At 42.2% G+C, this 20,198-nt stretch overlaps 1 protein-coding gene across 1 annotated transcript in view; it reads left to right on the top strand.

Annotated features, from left to right (window-relative positions):
• The window catches only part of LOC109909317 (receptor-type tyrosine-protein phosphatase N2), a 276,630-nt gene that overhangs the window by 228,760 nt on the left and 27,672 nt on the right, over positions 1-20,198 (top strand). Inside the window, exons 12-15 of the mRNA XM_031796270.1 lie at positions 6,248-6,463; positions 10,086-10,304; positions 14,669-14,816; positions 15,022-15,095. Of these exons, the coding sequence (XP_031652130.1) occupies positions 6,248-6,463; positions 10,086-10,304; positions 14,669-14,816; positions 15,022-15,095 (657 nt within the window). The remainder of the gene's footprint in view (positions 1-6,247; positions 6,464-10,085; positions 10,305-14,668; positions 14,817-15,021; positions 15,096-20,198) is intronic.

The raw sequence follows: 20,198 nt of genomic DNA, 5'->3' as shown, positions 1-20,198 counted from the left end.
GAACTACAGCAGCTAATTGTGAAAGTTTTGCAGCAATTTGTTAGTGATAACGTAGACTCTAGTCATTTGAAGTAGGTCCTGTCTGACATGTAGTCTGTGAAATTATAGGACTCCTGTGAACCACCCCTCAGCTGCAGCTCAGTGGGGGCCAATGCACTGGCTGAATTCTGAATATACACTCCTGGTGTAGGATAGTATAGTGGAGGACAGAGCCTGTTTTTTTTGTCCCCCTGTTCACACTGACAACTCCAGCTGTCACACACAGGGACAATGGAGAAGAGGGGGTGTGCTCTGAATAGAAAAAATAAACTGGAGACCTCCCCAAAGACTCGTCATCTGCATTTGACAGGACCCCCCCCCCCTACCTCACCGCCCCCTTCCCTTTCTCCCTCCTTTTCTCTCTCCTCTCTCCATAATCGTCCTCCTTTCCCTGTAGCTCTCCGCAGGGTAATTTGTCCGCTAAATAACTAATTAGGAGTTTTAGTGGGATTTTGTCAAACTGATTTCTTTCTATGTTTTTCTTCATAGATTAGCATTTACTTATATAGGCTATCAGCTCATATGTTTCGCTCAGATAGGTCTTCACTGAACTTGTTGTTCAGTCTATGCTGTTATGACAAATTAGACTACTAGAATAGGTGTAAACCTTCTTATGGTGGTCCAAAGGTCACTCATGTTGGTCAGGGAGGTGGTCAACTATGGTTTGCCAGTGCTGTGATAAGATATTGTGTAAAACAATGAATGTGAATAATTTAGATAGCCAGACAGTTTTAGAGGAATGATTCCATAAATTTTTTCAAATGAACTGCCAATATGCCAACATTTCATTTAAACAATGCAGTAAATCCACAGCCATACATACACTGGCTCAAATCAGTTGATGATAAAGCTTAGACAAGTTGTAAATGCAACAAGGACTGATATTGTATCATATAATAGTACTCACAGCTTTCCAAGAAAACAAAATCTGTGACATGTAGACCTATGGTCTATTTACATATATTTTAGAGGCTTGAAAGAAAAATGGTATCAAACCCATATAAACTGTATTTATAATTATATGACAATATTTCAGGTTGACTATAATTCCATTACACAATTTCTGGTACATCACATGCCTTACCTGTATACGTAAAAGCAGGAAATGCATCAGTTATGCCTCTAATGTCATTCATTCCAATTAGACTGGTTTAGATTTTTCCCTGACTAAGATGGCTGCCATTTTCGTACCATTACCATTATGGAACTAGACTCTAGTAATTTAACTGGTAAAAGGTTATACAGTCACTACTGATGGACACCCCATCCCCTCTTTCTGTAATGCATGCATTCATTCTGGCTATTAGCCTACTGTATTATTATAAGCTACTGTATTTAGGAGTGATAGGGGGAAAGGGTGGAGAGCGCGAGAAAACAGCAATTCACACAGAACACAGAGACCCCAAGTAGCTTAACAAATGAGTGGCTCACCCAATGTCCATTCATGTCCCCCCTCAGCCCACAAGCCTATTAGGCAAGCATCCCTCCTTGAGCATTCACTGTCGACAACATGTGGAGGCATCGCTATAGCAACCAGTGGCTATGACATGTGCAACAGACAGGGACTCCTAAGGGCTGAATAAAAGGAGTGTCTCAACCATATATGATCTCAAAAAACCCAACCCCTCTCCCCTTCTTTCCATTGGGCACAGAGGCGCTGAAAGGACCCACTATAGGCATCTGCAGATTATTGCGAGGCTCAGGCGTGCATATCACCTCGTTCGTTCGTTCTCCTCGTCGTTATTTTATTTTTCTTCTCAATCTTCGTGCGTGACCATTGGTAGCTGCAGTCTTTTGTTGACGAGGGAGGCGCACCGGACACTGGTAACTTTTGGGGAGGAGAGGTTTGAGTGGGAGGCTGGTTGTGCGCCGGCCACACTGGAGCTGCGGTAGTTGCACCTGCTCTCTGGAATACAACACATATTTCCTATGTATTGCAAACCATCTGATTTGCGGATCAACATGGATTTTGGTAATTATTTTCCAGCTTGTGTTACATTTTGGCTGGTGCTGCTACAACTAGTCTACTGCAGCGGGGAAAGACGTGCATGTTACACACTTGTCTGGAAGGCATGTATAGGCTAGGCTATCAGTTTTATGTGGAATTAGATTATATATCTTTTTTTAAATTCATATTTTGACCGCTGCTTTTGTTTCTGTAATTGATTGCATTTCAATTGATTTGCAATGCTTGCGTGAGTTGCCTCATTTCGTCACTCTGTCGATGCTCCAGTTACCCGAAAGATGCTATAGTGTCGGGAAAGAAATCTAACAACAACATAAATAGTTCAAATTTAGACGAGGGTGATTAGTGCGGTAGTAGGCTAAAGTGTTTTAGGCCTATTTTAAGTTATAAGCTAACAGGTGTTGGAAATATAGAAAATATGTTTGCTTTACAGCAGCAGAGCGGGAAGTGTCCAATCGTCACATCTGTATAGGGAAGATACAAAGTTTTCATCCCTGAATACCAATGGCATTAATTGATGAACTAAGCACATTGAGTTTTTGAGAAGAGCATTGTCTTCCATTTGCGAGTTGTTACCTTTAAGTTAATTTTGCATAAAAAGTTTGAGGATATTTCTTTACGACCTTTGCTATTTCTAAGCATTAATTCGGTTGGTTTATTGTCTACAGACCGAATTTGATTTGAGATAGGAATATAGGCTTCTTTTTTTAAAATTACAGTTGATTGGCAAAGCAATTATTTATAATAAAAAATGAAAAGCCGCATGGATTTACTTTGGCAAAGGTTCTTATTAACCGCATTAACACTTTTGTATAACTTTTAATTGAGGAATACTTGTATATTGCAAAATGTGAAATTATTGTTTGATTTGACTTAATCAGACTGGAAAATGGCTGAAATTTATGGAATAAGTGATCACAGGCCTGTGACCTTTATCTCAGTCATTTGAATAAACCAGAGCTACCGAAATCCATCTGCCCTTTGTCTTCAGCTAGGTCTACTAATCCGAGAGAGAGAGAGAGAGAGAGAGAGACCGAGAGAGAGAATAAGTGAGTGTAAAAACTTCACTGAGCATCCTGTTCCGATGCAAGAACATTTCAAGTAGACTGTTTTCATTCAAGGTGATAAGCAAGTCAAGGTGAATTAAAAATAATAATAATTCTGATTCTGGCAGTATATAAGAATATAAGAGATTTCCTTAAGAGTGTTATTCATAATTGCACACGTTAATTAATCTAAATGTTAAGCTTTATTAACTAGGCAAGTCAGTTAAGAACACAGGCGCATTTACAATGCCTGCCTACCCCTGTCAAACACGCACGACGCTGGGCCAATTGTGCGCCGCCCTATGGGACTCCCAATATTGGCCGGATGTCATGCAGTCTGGATTCGAACCAGGCACTGCAGTGACCGTGCTTGTACTGAGATGCAATGCCTTAGACCGCTGGGCCACCCGGAAGCTCAATTACACCTGTCAATAATCATAGTGTGATTTTATAATGTTTATACACGTTAATATTTATAACATACATGGGAATGATGATCTGCAAACAAATCAATGTGATTTATTTGTTTATACTTTTTTAAATGGTTGTTTGGTTGTTTAAATGTTTTTTTTCTTCCCCTTCTTAGTTGACTACCTCTTTTTACGTTTCTCCATTCACGCTAATTAACAAAAACTCCTCTCTGGCGTAAAATGGGAGTCCTCTCTCTCTCTTTCCCTCAAGAGAATATGCTCTTCGTTTGTTATCTTTATCCTCTTAGATACATCTGGAAAGGACATATTGAGGGGTGTGAAGATGATTTAAATCTGCATTTTTTTGCTAGGATCAATTAACAACTTCCTACAAAATATATTTTAGTCACTGCATGTTGTCATCATAGCGGTTTTATATCATTTGAAGTTATATACCAGAATAATATTTAGACTATAGCACAGTATAATATTGTTGTAATTATGGCATAACATATTTTTATACCATAAAAGCACAATCTGTGATTTTTCTCCCCAACATTTAGCAGAGCAAACATGAAATAAACACTTGACATGTCACAATATATTTTCATGTTAATTGAATTCAAACTGATGATTTACTGTCATGTAAACTAAGAACAATTATTTTCATGGAGTCCCTTTTCATGTGGCTTGCTTAGAAGTGTTAAGCTGGTGGAGAGAGAGAGAGAGAGCGAGAGAGAGAAAGAGAGAGAGAGAGAGAGCGAGAGAGAGAAAGAGAGAGAGAGAGAGAGACAGACAAGGGGTGCAAGGGCTGCTGTAGTAGATAAAATCTACCTTCGTACAGTTTCATATGCACATACCAAGCCTCAACAATCCAGCTTACATTTATCCTTATCTATCATATTTAATCATTTCCCTCATATTCAATCTGTCAAAGGATAGCATTGATGTAATGGCTCAGAGGTAGCCAAAGCTTTGTTTCACTGTATGTTCTCTGCGGTTTATTAAAGGACTTGTTTTAGACCTCTCTATTGGTTTCAAATCCATTTGACTGTTGATTGAAGCTATATTTCAGAGTTACGTCCATTGTAATCAACAGAAACACACACACACACACAGCTAACCTTGTGGGGACTCACAATTCAGTCCCATTCAAAATCCTATTTTCCCTAACCCTAACCCTAGCCCGTACACTTACCCTAACCTTAACACTAACCTTAACCCAAAAACCTAACCTTAAACCTTACCCTAAACCTAACCAAAGCTCCTAACCCTAACCCTAAAACTATCCCTAGCTCCTAACCGTAACCCTTAACGTAATTCTAACACTAATTCTAACCTTAACCTCCCTAGAAATAGCATTTGACCTCGTGGGGACTAACAAAATGTCGCCAGTTGGTCAAATTTTTGTTCTTTTACTATTCTTGTGCAGTCTTCTGGTCCCCACAAGAATAGTTAAATATGTCCATACACACACACACACACACACTCATCAGATCTGCATGGTAATCCGTGTGAGCATATAAGCAAAGGCCTCAGCATCCATAAAGTCACCAAAGGTTAAGGTGTTCATGCGTTGTAATTATGAATGTATTTATTTTCTGATACAAATTATAGATGCTGCTAAATGTGTACCTTACCCTTTTGCCCCCTAGGACTAAGTACCATGTTTCAGCGGTTGATGATTGTTTTGTGCTTTTGATTTGATTGAAGTTGAAAACCCCTCTTTAATTCTGATTGTTGGACATTTGAGTGCATTGACTAGATCGAGGTAGACAGGATACTTGATGGAGTTGGGCCGCTCGTCCAAAGTCTCTGCAGTGCATCTGGGTTCATATTCTATTAAAAATTGCTAAAACCTTCCCAGGGGTCCATGCACTTACTGAGACCCAGCCAGGCAGCGATACAGGGACCTGTGAGACAATACCATGCCAATACCAAGCTATTATCTTGGGCTTAGATCTGACCACCGGGGAGGTGGTTAACAACATCTCTGAAAGGCCCATTCTAGTGGGCTTCTGCTGGGTACATACAATCTAAGATCCCACTTTCAGGCGCTCCTAGCCATTAGATCAGGGGCCTGGGCCAAGGCCTCAATTCAGCCAAACTCAAGGCTGGAAGGCTATTAGGGAAATATTGTACTGTCCAAACCTCCTGTAGCTGCACAATGGCAGGTCTCCCCATGCCAGGACAAAATGGGCCTAAATGACTATAGAGCAGCCAGTTTGTGGGCTGGACAGGAGAGAGTAATAGAGCTTGAGGGAGTTTGAATGCACATTATAAAAACTACTATTATTGTAAAGTAATGAGTGGGGTGGGCAGGAAGTTAAGTGGGGATGAGTGGGCGTGGGTGGGATAGACCGGGAGGGAAATACTGTGTGAATTTGCATCTGTATTTCTGTAAGACAAATGACAGAAATCCCAAGTCTTTTCTAATATGGAGGTTATGCTTTTCCTTTTGCTGCCAGATTTATGTCCATTTCCTTGTTTGTAAATGTTGTCACTGATGTAGGATCTTAATTTGATGCAATTTGCTACAGCAGGGAAATAATTCTGCAGCAACAGGAAACGTGAATTATTATGTGGATTATAATTCATGGACATTTTCGTAGGGGTTGATACATTGTTTGTATGGGAAAATCAAGTTTGACATTTCTAGGTGAAATTTACACATTCCAGAAGCCTTTTTAAACCTCAAAGCACTTTACGTTTAACATCTGTATGTGTGTGCGTGCAGATGTGTAGGGCATTTAATCATCCCCTTTTCTCTCTCTCTCTCTTCCCAGAAGGGCAGCTTGAGACAGATCCCGGTGGTCAAGGAGAGTCATCTGGAGTCTGGTCAGTTCATGGTCTTGACCATCATCTCCATGGTCCTGATCATGGGGGCGCTGGCAGTGTCTGGCTGGCTCTTCTGCCTGCGCCACCGCTCCCACCTCCAACTGAAGGAGAAACTAGCCAGCCTGGGGACTGACACCAGCGCTGATGCAACCGCAACCTATCAGGTGAGAGGAGCCTCCTTTGCGTCAGCCTATCACAGTGCAGCCGCTGAGTGCTCTGCTGGTAGAGAATGCACTCTGGTCCCGGTCCCTGACGCTAGCCTTATTCTGATTGGTCTGCAGTGGCACGTAGTCGTTGTGTTTTGAATGACTTGATTTGAAGGGAATATCTGGTTGATTTTGTCACATTTGTAACAGTTGTTTGTAAAAATGTCTCTTTGTTCATGATAAGAGCTAGGTTGTGATTTAAGTCTGGTTATCAGTAGAATGTAAAGTATGTAACGTTTTTGTAACCTAATTGCAAGATTACCCATCATTTGATTTTGTATTATGGAGAAATGTAATTTGTGATTTGGTTGTTATTTAAAATAGAAATAGAATAAACAATTGCTTTTTTACCATCCAAGTCAAATGTTAGCCTTGTGAAACCAGACTGACCGCTGCACTCAGGCTGGTTTAACAAGGCTAGTCAAATGTATCCAGAGGTCTAAACTCCAGACAAAGCCTTGATATTCCATTGAAAGTTGTATTGGCTATGACCTGTGACTAGGGGAGAGCCTTTTCAGCAGGGGAACGGGTTCATTGTATGACCTATTCCTTCCATTCCTCCAGGACCAGCGTCTGGCTGGCTGGCTGACTGGCTGACTGACTGGGTGGCTGGCTGGCTGACTGGGTGGGTGGGTGGCTGGCTCGTATTGATTTTGTCCTGGGCTCAGCTGTGCTCAGCATGGGCACTCAGTGCACATCCACCCATCACATTCACATGCTCAATATTTAATCAGCTTTCCACAGTGTCGCCTTTCCCGATTGTACACACTAAAGAGGGACAATCATTAAAGAAAGCAGAGAAAGGTTTTGTTCTGTAACCGTTCATTCAGGCCCCTGTTTCTTCAATGTTCTTTTATTTTGTTGGTTTAATGGACTTTTACAATATTTACAATATATATGTATTTATTTTTCCAATAAAATAGGTGTTGTTGGAGCCTATCATGTTTACTAGCAGAACAGATGAATTGCTATATGAATGTAGCGTGTCAACTGTTAAGGCAGGTATTGCCAGTTAAGTGGTGTAGCAATCAATCTCAACTCTATACCGTCCTTTTTGTTGTTGTTATTTGCTTTAACATTGAACTTGAAGAAATGAGAATGTCTGGCATCCATGTGTGTATAACATATTTCATGGTTACAGATATAGCTCTAGGGTATAGCAAGTATAAGGGTTGCACAATTCCGCTAACTTTCCCCCAAATTACCAGGTTTTCCCAGAAATCCCTGTTGGAGGCTTCACTGATTTCCTGCTCATTCCCTCCTCCTTCCTATTCCAACCGGGATTTCAGGAAAAATTTGACATTTTGGCAAAGTTAACTAAATGTGGCAACCCTAGCAAGGACAGTAGTACATTCTCAGAGTAATCTGACTATAGTTTTAGCTGGATTACAATTTGTTTTCCCTTGTTGAAAAGAAACAGGGCGTGCGTCCCAAATGGCGCCCTATTCTCTATTTAGTGGACTTTTTTCCCCGCCAGAACCCTACGGGCCTATGTAGGGAATAGAGTGCCATTTGAGACGCAACCCTTGACTCTGTAAAGGTGTAGATTAGAGATACTGGATTAATTATTAAGTGGACGTGGAAAGTTCCCTAAGGCCGTGGCCCGGGGCAGATTCTCATGGTTATGATGATTAAGGTTAGACGTAGGGAAAGCTGATCCTAGACCAGGGCTTAGGTGCTGATGGGGCGGCAGGGTAGCCTAGTGGTTAGAGCGTTGGACTAGTAACCCGAAAGGTTGCAAGTTCAGATCCCCAAGCTGACAAAGTACAAAATCTGTCGTTCTGCCCCTGAACAGGCAGTTAACCCACTGTTCCTAGGCCGTCATTGAAAATAAGAATTTGTTCTTAACTGACTTGCCTGGATAAATAAAGGTAAAATAAATAAAAACATGTAAATCCCCAGAGGGAAATATCTCAATGATAGATCATGAGATAGACTAGTAGCTATGTGTTGCTTTCTGCTCTTCTGGCTTGCTGTTATGGGCCCTGGTCAAAGAAGCGCACTTCATAGGGAATAGGTTGCCATTTGGGATCCAACCCTAGTTATTAATTGAGGTTGAAGATCCGTCTGTGGGTCTGACTGGTGCAGGCCACACACCAAACACGATGGGCCTCACAGATTACTGTGAATATAATGGAGAAATCTCCAGCTCCACATAAGACTGACACTATCAAGAGTAGGGGGGGAAGGAGGGGGTTCGGGTCCTGTAAGATTGCACCCTTCAAACAATGAGGTGGTTTTTTCTCTTCTTCTCTTTTCTCTCCTTTTTTATATGTGGGAAGATGAGTGGCTGGCTAGATAACGCTCAGGCTCTGAATCCCTAATGGGGCATCTGTGAGCACAAGGCATGATGGGAGAAAAGCCGAGTCAATATGTAGAGAGGAGTAATCTTCATGGTGGGGTGACGGCAGAGGGAGAGTTTTTTTCATATAGAAGTCTCTTCTGAATCCAATATAATCACACGTACAGATGTACGATCTTCATTTTGTCGCAGTGAAATATGTTGTTTTACAGCGTCAGCCATAGAAGTGCAGCGCTCCTGGAGCAAATTGCCGTTAAGGGCTCTGCTCAAGGGCAGATCGGCCGATTTTTCACTGATGTAGGCGACCTTTCGGTTACTGGCCCAACGCTCCAACACTCTTAACCGCCAGGCTACCTGCCGCAAACGTACATTACAAACCTCCAAAGCGTTTTTTTTTTAAACCTCAAATGCATTGCAGGGAAGTTCTCCTGCAACAGGGTGATCAAATGAAGATCCTACATCTCTACAAGTTCAATCCAAATGCCAAAGTAAAGGCCTACTGCACATGTGAATACATAGGTTGCTCATCCCTGTTGTAGTTTAGTTGTTACGAATAAGGGTGGATGCTCAATTCAAAGAAATTCCATTGGGCTTAAAGTATTGATTCCTTATTCAATCCCTTTGAGTGATGGAAGCAGATATATTTCTTACCGAAAGATGAATATGGTTGTTAGATTTTGAACGTGGGCAGTCTTTTTGTTGCTCATGGGCAGTATCATTGATTTTGGTTGTTTTTGTTGCTCATCTTTTTATTAACTATTGTCTTCATAATAACTTGTGCCTCCTTGTAAGAAAATACATCAGTAACTAATGCATTATAAAACAAGTGGCTCGTTGAAATTGTTACCACATTTACACAAATGGAAATCAATACTTTAAAACAAATGAACACATCCCTTGCGAGCTAGCCACCCAATGTATTCTTACAGTTTATTATCATTTGCTTTGTCAAATGGTGGCAATACACTGGCTTGACCTTGGCAATTCAAGTTTTTTTGAAGGTCACTTCATGAACCTTTAACTGTATTTCTACTTCCTGACATCATTTATATAAATAGGTTTGCTTACAAACCATGCTCCATAGGTCACAGTGATATCCCCGTCTGACACAATCTCAATCTCAAAACAATGTATGTTCGGTCTTTTGTACTGGAGTAATATTGTATTGTAATATTTTGCCTTGACATAACAGCAAAGTCCTACACCATTTAGAAGTCCTTTTTATTTTCAATGGTAATGCAACCAATGCCTGATCAGGTTCTCCACTCTCCTTTCCAGGAGCTGTGTCGCCAGCGGATGGCTGTGCGGACATCGGAGCGTCCGGAGCGTGCGGAGTGCCCGGAGCCTCTGCGGCGCCTCTCGCGGCTGAACAGCTCGTCTTCTCAGTTCAGCGACGGAGGACCCATAGCCAGCCCCTCGGCCCGTAGCTCCACTTCCTCCTGGTGCGAAGAGCCTGTCCCTTCCAACATGGACATCTCCACCGGCCACATGATACTGGTACAACAACATACGTGCCGCTACAGTACCCTATAGTCTGCCTGTCTTTCGGTCCTTCTGTCTGTCCCTTCTGTCTGAGTATATGTATATATGTACAGTATGTCTGTCTGATGCGAGGAGCCTGATGTTTGGAGTCAGTATGAAGTATAGTGTGTGTAATTTATAGGATGTCTCCCCTCTGCCCTCAGCTTCCAGCTTTGATTCTGTTTGTCTGTCTGGCTCTGTCTCTCTAACCCTTTCCCTCACTATGCTCGCTACATCTCTGCGGTTATCTCATTTTATTTCCAGCTCTGTCTTTCCTTCCACCTCTATCTCTCTTCCTCTTTTTAAAAATGTTTCTCTCGCTTTATCCCGCCCTGCCATCTCTGCCATTCTTTCTCTTGCTCTTGTTTTCTCGCTCTCACTGTCACCCTCTTTATCCCTTCTCCTTGCCCCTCTCCTCTCCTCTCTCTCTCTCCCTCCTGCTCGTTCTCTATTAAAGCCAAAGTGATACGGAAATTGCTTTGTGTGATGAGAGCTGCTCTAAAGTGAAATATCATTACCCAGCTGATTGTCAGTTGAATGTTTCAGAATTATTATTATTCTTTTTCCTTGTGGGGCCCCTCAGTTGCACACACAATGGATTGTTTGAATTTTGCACCACTTCTGTCTTATTCACTGCAGACAAGCTTGATAAAAGAGATGGAAAGATGCCTGGCAGTGTTTTCATTCATGGGGTAGAATTCATCATCACAGTGCATCTCAGGCTTTTCCTATAAGGAAGGGAAATGAGTTTGAATAACGCGTTGGATTTGTCATAATGAATGGGCTTTATTGCAAATGTCAAGGCTGGTTGAGACACCTCTATTGAAAACATTTGAATAGAACATATTTGACCTTTACATTACAACAAAGGTCTACACCATGTACAGGTCTTTTACATTTGCCTTGCTAAGAATCAACCACATTCACTGCAGATTCTTGTATAATGCACATAAAAACCACACAGACCTTGACTCTGTTTTGACTCCTGAGTGATCGATTAACCACATGTGAGATTGCCTTGGTATCCCTGATCTCAGACCAGATTTTCTTTTTTTCATCTATCCTGTCCTGTCCTCTGTGGATCTCATGCAGCGTGGACTGTGGGAGTGATGAGTACCTTGCTCTCATGCTGGGTGGGGCTATCTTATAGCTCACACCTACATCTAACACACTGGATGGAGTAGGAGGCTCTTTCTAGCCCAATCTACACTTATCCATGCTTCACCTGGGTTTTTTCCCCCAATGGCACTCTATGCCCTATATACTGTAGTGCACTACTTTTGCCCTGAGCCCTGTGGGCCCTGTTCAAATTTGTGCACTAAATAAGGAATAGAGGGCCATTTGGGATGTCGACCTGTTAATATTGTATCTGTAGTTCTGGCTCCGATCCATGAACCACATGCTGTTAAGTTACTCCAGGAGATACAGTCACACTTTAGTACAGGTGTTCAGCACTGTAGAGTGAAATGTATATAAGAACTTCCTAGGTTCAAAATCAGAGTCGGTGGGATGGTGGGATTAGTTTGTATGATTGCCTAGACTTTATTCTCTCCTATTTTGGTAGACCTTCTGGTGCTGAGGCATGTTGAAACATGCAGTCTGTGTGTTTCGGTCACCCATATGTATGCACCATTAAATTAGAATGGGTAAGGATTTTTCAGTGCACAATATGTATCCAATTTCAAACCTATTCAAAGACAGCCTTTTTAGGAGCAGTAACACCAGCTATGTTATTCCACTGACAGGCTTTCAGCACCATGGATAACTCCATACGGTAATGCTTCTATTGCTTTTACATAGTTATGCTTTGTTTTTGGTACTGTTTTTAGGATGTCCAGTAGATATGGTTGCGATGTTGATATAATTGCCATTGTTACTGTATATGTACCCTCTGTAAATGCTTATTTGTTGCCTTTAGAAAATCGATTGCAAGCCCCAGGCAAGATTTCATTATTTTGATGGCTTACTTCCATGTCTTAAAAAAATCTAATTGAAAATGAATAATTTGTTAGAGTAAGGCAGGCAATTTATTTAGGACAAGTGAGTTGTTCGCTTTTGATTCTATCCCTGATTGATTGGACTGATTGCAATGCCCTTTCTCTCCAGGCTGGAGAGAAAAGCTACTACGCTTTTCAGACACTTTCTACTTTCCCCATGGCATTCCCTGTGACTTCTCAGTATTTCATATTCATCATCTTCAAATAGGTGTCTTCATATAGCCATGTCGGCTGACTGTACCCATTATTACAGTAACATTACAGTGGCACAACAGTAGCAATGTTGTGTCACTTGTTGTGTCTGTATTTTCTCTGTATCTAATGTAGCAGCTCTTTATGGCCAATGAGGGCTATTGTTAGGGGGATTACTCAGTGTTTCCTTGACATCCATCCTCTCAGAACCTCTGATTGACAGCCCAGTTACTAATCCCTTATTTACTCAGCCCTGTTACTCTTGTTACGTTCCAAATGGCACCCTATAGCCCATAGGGCTCTGGTCAAAAGTAGTGTACTATGTAGAGAATAGGATGCCATTTGGGACACACACTCTCTGCCTCTAGAAGATGAGGTGATCCGCTGCTTCATCCATCCACAATCAGGCTGCTACATCACTACATACAAATCCCAGCTCCCACATAAACAACACAATTATTACAATTTGTGAAGAAGAGTAGGTGCATAAGACAGTGACTGACGGCAATTCTGTAGCCCTTCTGAAAGTATTGATCAAATATGTACTCATATAGGGTGTATAGGTCTGTGTAGGGAAGGTGGATGGGGTGTCATGCTGTGGAGCTACAGTGTATGGGCCCTGGTCAAAAGTAATGCACTATATAGGGAACAGGGTGCTAATTGAGACACACTTGTTCCACTCTGTCAAGAGAACTGCATGGAAATGGCTCTGTCAAGTGTTTCCTGACACCCTGTCATTCAACCGTCACTTCTGAAAAGACTGCATTGTTTGTTTGTTGCGTCGGCGACACAGCAGCCAACATGCAGATTGGTGCTCAATGCTGACAAAGAACAGTCAACAGAATGATATGATAGAGATGGTGACAATTACTTTTTTTTGTGCACATTTGGTAATTTTCACTCAAAAGGAAAGCAAATCATTCTTATTTAAAGTAGTTGATGTGTAGTCAATGACAGCCAACCCCTCTGAGTTGCTAGTGACTAGAGTACATCTACTGTTATTACTGCAATGAGGCATAATAATTGGACCTACATGTGCCCTCTAATACACTGCTTGTTATTTGGTACATTATCTACTATGACTGGGGCTGCATCCAAAATGACACACTATCCCTGACATAGTGCATGACTTATGACCAGAGTCCTATGTGCCCCGGTCAAAAGTAGAGCACCATATACCCAGCCACCATATACCCAGCCTGTAACTTTAGAAACAAAAAACTGCTGTGAAATACGATCTACTGTTTTTTGATTAAATTGACAGCCTTAACTGTACTATAGATAAACACGGTGCATCACCTCTCTCTCCCGACTCACCTCCGCTGCCTTTTTAATGTTTGATAAAAGCATTGCACTACTGGGTATAGCTTTCATTGTATTACCCGGCTGATCCCCCCCCCCCCCCCCACATCAGTTTATGAGTCTGTAATCTCCTGCCTTACACAATGACGGCCTAAACCGTTTAACCCTGCGGGGAGCGGGGAGCGTTGATACAAGCGTCAGGCGAACACTGTTCCTCTGAAAAAGAGTCTTCTCCAGAGCCGCCCCAGCCTCTGAGCTCCATAAGACCTGGTTTGTTAGAGGAGCAACGTTGGCTTTTTTTTCACCCCCCCCCCCCCCCTGCTTTTCTTTTCTCCTTGTCTCTCTGGCGAATTAAATTTTGCTGTTCTCCAAGCGACAGCTTAAACGCAGACAATCTTATCAGGAGCTGTGCAAGCGGTTTGAAAGACGATGATTGAAGCACACTGAAGTATTTCCAATGTAGAGAAACCTTTCAGGAGTCTTTAATTGCGAGGAGCGGTTTTTGGTGGCCCCTCCCCCCAACACCTCCATAACTTACCCCCCCCCCACAAATCTTTCTGTCTGTCTGTTGGTCTGCCTGTTGACATGGGAATAGTATTCTGCTCCAGTGTGTAGATAGGAAGGCCTTAGAGATCCACTGAAATAGAGCAGGTCTACAGCATAGGCATGAATTGCCTTTCATTTGATCTATTCTAGACAGTGAATGACAATCAAAAATATTCTGGGGGTACCCTCCCCATCCTTCCCCTCTTAATGCTGCTATATGTAGTTACTTTTCCATTTCAAAATCAGTATCTTTTGTTTGATTATTTACTTGTTTTAAAATGGCCGCCTTTTCTCTCTCCTTAGTCGTACATGGAGGACCACTTGAAGAACAAGAACCGCCTGGAGAGGGAGTGGGAGGCGATGTGTGGTTACCTGGCTGAGCCCGGTGACTGTGACGTGGGCCAGGGCCAACACAACACCAAGAGGAACCGCTCTGACGCCGTGGTTGTCTGTAAGTGTTGTTACACACCTCTGACCGTGTGCAGTCTGACCACATCTCTCAGGAACCGATTACTAGGTTATTCCAGTGTTATTTCTGGCCATGTGAACTGACACTGAAATACAGTATTTTCGATTCTATGTCATTTATCAACAATGAAATGTTTCAATCGAGGAAAAGCAAAAAATGTGTGGTGTATTATGTATTTCTACGACAGATGATCATTCCAGAATCACCTTGAAGGCTGAGAATAACCATGGCAACTCGGATTACATCAATGCTAGCCCAATTGTGAGTATCATTCCGCGTCCCATACTCCTTCACTTTATGTTTCTTTTACGCTTTGTGGTTGCAGCTCTACACAAAGACCTGTTGAGGTTGGATTTTATATTGAAATTAAATGTGTTTTTGTGACTTGTCATTAATTTTCCCATTGAACCTTTTGCCTTTGTTCCTCACATTTTGCACCTCAATGGATTCTCAGTGTCTTGTGAATTAATAGTTTGTCACCTTCCCTGTTTTGAAATGGCTGCTCTCTTGAGATACCAGCTCTGCTTTGACGTATTCATCCCAAAAGAATGGTGGTTTATTATTATTTGGACTCGGTAATGTTTCCCCTGAACAAATCCAAAATGGCCCAAATATCGGGAAAGTTTAAGGTTATATTTTCTTTTTCACATTTCACAATAAAGGCTATTTCTGATTTCCCCTGCGGCTTCTAGAGAAGGATTCCATTAAAAAAGAACAACTATGCATTTCAAATACAGTAGGAAATCTCTTGGAGAGAGATGGGGATGGGTTCCTCCACATTTGGGCTAAAAGCCTATTACTGTATAGCACAGAACAAAACTAACTGGATGTTTGCAAACATCTATTTATTGTATATTCTTCATTTTAATGCATACATAATGCATTACGTAATAATGATACCATGTTTTTTATGATAACAATCTATTTTTATTTTGGCTTCTGAAGCCGTAGTATTTTGAGTGATTGTCAGACAGAAATTCACTTTCGACTATGTCAAAGTCATTCTACTTATCTGTGTTGTTGTTGAGCTGAATCTGCTCTCTCTCCTCCCTAATTCTCTCTCTGTTTAATATGAAAAATGTCCCTTAAAATATCTATGATCTATTTTCTCCATTTGCATCTCTCCAATATTAGAAGGTTAAACTAAATGATCTCTTCCCTGGATTGTGTTGTTGTTCAAAGATGAAAACATGCTACATGGCGCCGACAGATATGGTCGCCTCGCTTCGCATTCATAGGAAACTCATAGGAAACTATGCAGTATTTTTTTTACACTGTTACCCCAGGAAATCTTAAGTCTTATTACATACAGCCAGGAAGAACTATTGGATATAAGAGTAACGTCAACTTGCCAACATTACGACCAGGAATACGACTTTCTCGAAGCGGATCCTCTGTTTGGACCACCACCCAGGACAATGGATCGGATCCCAGTAGGCGACCCAAAACAACGGCGCCGCAGAAGGGTCAGACGGAGCGGTCCTCTGGTCAGGCTCCGTAGATGGGCACATCGCTCACTGCTCCCGAGTATACTACTCGCCAATGTCCAGTCTCTTGACAACAAGGTAGACGAAATTCAAGCAAGGGTTGCCTTCCAGAGAGACATCAGAGATTGTAACATTCTCTGTTTCACGGAAACGTGGCTCACTCGGGATACGTTATCAGAGTCGGTACAGCCACCCGGTTTCTTCACGCATCGCGCCAAACAGAAACAAACATCTCTCTGGTAAGAAGAAGGGCGGGGGTGTATACCTTATGATTAACAAGTTGTGGTGTGATCATAACAACATAAAGGAACTCAAGTCCTTTTGTTCACATGACCTAGAATTCCTTACAATGAAATGCCAACCGCATCATCTACCAAGAGAATTCTCTTAGATTATAATCACAACTCTATGTAAACAGGAAACCACATATCCTGAGGCTGCATTTATTGTAGGTGGGGATCTTAACTAGGGGTCCGGCTAGCGGGACAACTTCCGGTGAAACTGCAGGGTGCGCAATTCAAATAACTAATCATAAATGTTATGGATTTTAAACATTTATGTACATATAAGTGTCATATATCGGCTGAAAGGTTACATTCTTGTTAATCTAACTGCACTGTCCGATTTACAGTAGCTATTACAGAGAAAACATGCCATGCGATTGTTTGAGGACAGCGCCCCACACCAAAATATTTTTCCACCAGCACAGGTTTCATACATTCACATATAACGCTAAATTATTCACTTACTTTTTGAAAATCTTCCTCTGATTTGTCATCCAAAGGTTCCCAGCAATAACATGTAGTGTCATTTTGTTAGATAAAATCCTTCTTTATATCCCAAAAAGTCAGTTTAGTTGGTGCCATCAATTTGAGTAATCCACTCGTTCAATTTGCAAAATCTACCCCTAAACTTTGTTTCAACAAGTCAAAATACGTTTCTATTTACTCCTCAGATAATCTAAAATGTAATCAAACTATAATATTTATTTCGGAAAGAAGCATGTTCAATAGGAAACCAATTTTAGCAGGTGTGTAATGTCTTCATGGAGCGTGCAAACACGAATTTCCAAGACTGTGTCCCTCTATTATAACTAATGTATATTATTCGTTTTTGAAGTTACAAGCCAGAACCTTGAACATAGACTGCTGACACCCTGTGGAAGCCATAGAAATTGCACCCAGGGAGCTAATTTTCAATATGACCTTTCTCTTGCTTTTGTAAGAGGATGGTCTCTCTTTGGATTTTCTCCTACAATATCTATTGTGTTATATTCTCCTACATTATTTTAAAATTTCTACAAACTTCAAAGTGTTTTTTTCCCAGTGGTACCAATTATATGAATATCTTGGCTTCAGGGCCTGAGCTACAGGTAGTTTACTTTGGACATGTCATTCAGGCAGGAAGTGGAGAAAAAAGGGGCCTAGCCCTAAGAAGTTTTAACAAAGCTAATCTGAAAACAAGGCTCCCTAAATTTTATGAGCATATCGAATGCGCTATCTGACCTGACAGCATTCTGGATCATTGCTACTCTAACTTCCGCGACGCATGCAAAGCCCTCGCTCACCCTCCTTTTGGCAAATCTGACCACGACTCCATTTTGTTGCTCCCAGCCTATAGACAGAAACTTAAACAGGAAACACCCATGCTCACGTCTGTTCAACACTGGTCCGACCAATCTGATTCCACACTTCAAGATTGCTTCGTTCACTTGGACTTGGATATGTTCCGGATAGCCTCAGACAACAACATTGATGTATATGCTGATTCCGTGGGCGAGTTTATTAGCAAGTGCATCGGTGATGTTGTACCCACGGTGACTATTAAAACCTTTCCCAACCAGAAACCGTGGATTGATGGCAGCATTCGCACAAAACTGAAAGCGCGAACCACTGCTTTTAATCATGGCAAGGCAACCGGAAACATGACCGAATACACACAGTGTAGCTATTCCCTCCGCAAGGCAATCAAACATGCTAAGAGTCAGTATAGAGACAAAGTAGAGTCACAATTCAACGGCTCAGACACGAGACGTATGTGGCAGGGTCTACAGTCAGTCACGGATTACAAAAAGAAAACCAGCCACATCGCGGACACCGACGTCTTGCTCCCAGACAAACTAAACAACTTCTTTCCTCGCTTTGAGGACAATACAATGGCACTGACATGGCCCGCTACCAAAACCTGCGAGCTCTACTTCACTGCAGCCAACGTGAGTAAAACATTTAAACGTGTTAACCCTCGCAAGGCTGCCGGCCCAGACGGCATCCCAAGCCACGTCCTCAGAGCATGCACAGACCAACTGGCTGGTGTGTTTACGGACATATTCAATCAATCCCTATCCCAGTCTGCTGTTCCCACATGCTTCAAGAGGGCCACCATTGTTCCTGTTCTCAAGAAAGCTAAAGTAACTGAGCTAAATGACTATTGCCCCTTAGCGCTCACTTCCGTCATCATGAAGTGCTTTGAGAGACTAGTCAAGTATCATATCACTTCCACCCTACCTGACATCCTAGACCCACTCCAATTTGCATAACGCCCCAGTAGGTCCACAGACGACACAATCGCAATCACACTGCACACTGCCCTAACCCATCTGGACAAGAGGAATACCTATGTAAGAATGCTGTTCCTCGATTACAGCTCAGCATTTAACACCATAGTACCCTCCAAGCTCGTCATTAAGCTCGAAACCCTGGGTCTCGACCCCGCCCTGTGCAACTGGGTCCTGGACCTTCTGACGGGCCGCCCCAAGGTGGTAAAGGGTAGGAAACAACATCTCCACCCCGCTGATCCTCAACACAGGGCCCCACAAGGGTGCATTCTCAGCCCTCTCCTGTACTCCCTGTTCACCCATGACTGCGTGGCCATGCATGCCTCCAACTCAATCATCAAGTTTGCAGACGACACTACAGTGGTAGGCTTGATTACCAACAATGACGAGACGGTATACAGGGAGGAGGTGAGGGCACTCGGAGTTTGGTGTCAGGAAAATAACCTCATACTCAATGTCAGCAAAACAAAGTAGATGATCATGGACTTCAGGAAACAGCAGAGAGAGCACCCCCCCTATCCACATCGATGAGACAGTAGTGGAGAAGGTGGACAGTTTTAAGTTCCTTTTATGTACACATCACAGACAAACTGAAATGGTCCACCCACACAGACAGCGTGATGAAGAAGGCGCAACAGTGCCTCTTCAACCTCAGGAGGCTGAAAAAATTGGGCTTGTCACCGAAAACACTCACAAACTTTTACAGATACACAATCGAGAGCATCCTGTTGGGCTGTATCTCCGCCTGGTACGGCAACTGCTCCCTCCACAACCGTAGGCTCTCCAGAGGGTAGTGAGGTCTGCACAATGCATCACCGGGGGCAAACTACCTGCCCTCCAGGACACCTACAACACTCGATGTCACAGGAAGGCCATAAAGATCATCAAGGACAACAACCACCCGAGCCACTGACTGTTCACCCGCTATCATCCAGAAGGCAAGGTCAGTACAGGTACAAAGCTGGGACCGAGAGACTGAAAAACAGCTTCTATATCAAGGCCATCAGACTGTTAAACAGCCATCACTAACATTGAGTGGCTGCTGCCAACATACTGAGTCAAATCTCTAGCCACTTTAATAATTAAAAATGAAATGTAATAAATGTATCACTAGTCACTTTAAACAATGTCACTTTTTATAATGTTTACATACCCTTCATTGTTCATCTCATATGTATATACTGTACTCTATACCATCTACTGTATCTTTCCTATGCCGCACGGCCATCACTTATCCATATATTTATATGTACATATTCTAATTAATTCCTTTACACTTGTGTGTAAAAGGTAGTTGTTGTGAAATTGTTAGATTACTTGTTA

This window comes from Oncorhynchus kisutch, linkage group LG18 (genome assembly GCF_002021735.2).
Source record: "Oncorhynchus kisutch isolate 150728-3 linkage group LG18, Okis_V2, whole genome shotgun sequence".
In the NCBI taxonomy this organism is placed as follows: domain Eukaryota; kingdom Metazoa; phylum Chordata; class Actinopteri; order Salmoniformes; family Salmonidae; genus Oncorhynchus; species Oncorhynchus kisutch.
The sequence above is the reverse complement of the archived record's forward strand: the minus strand, read 5'-3'. Positions and strand labels throughout refer to the sequence as shown.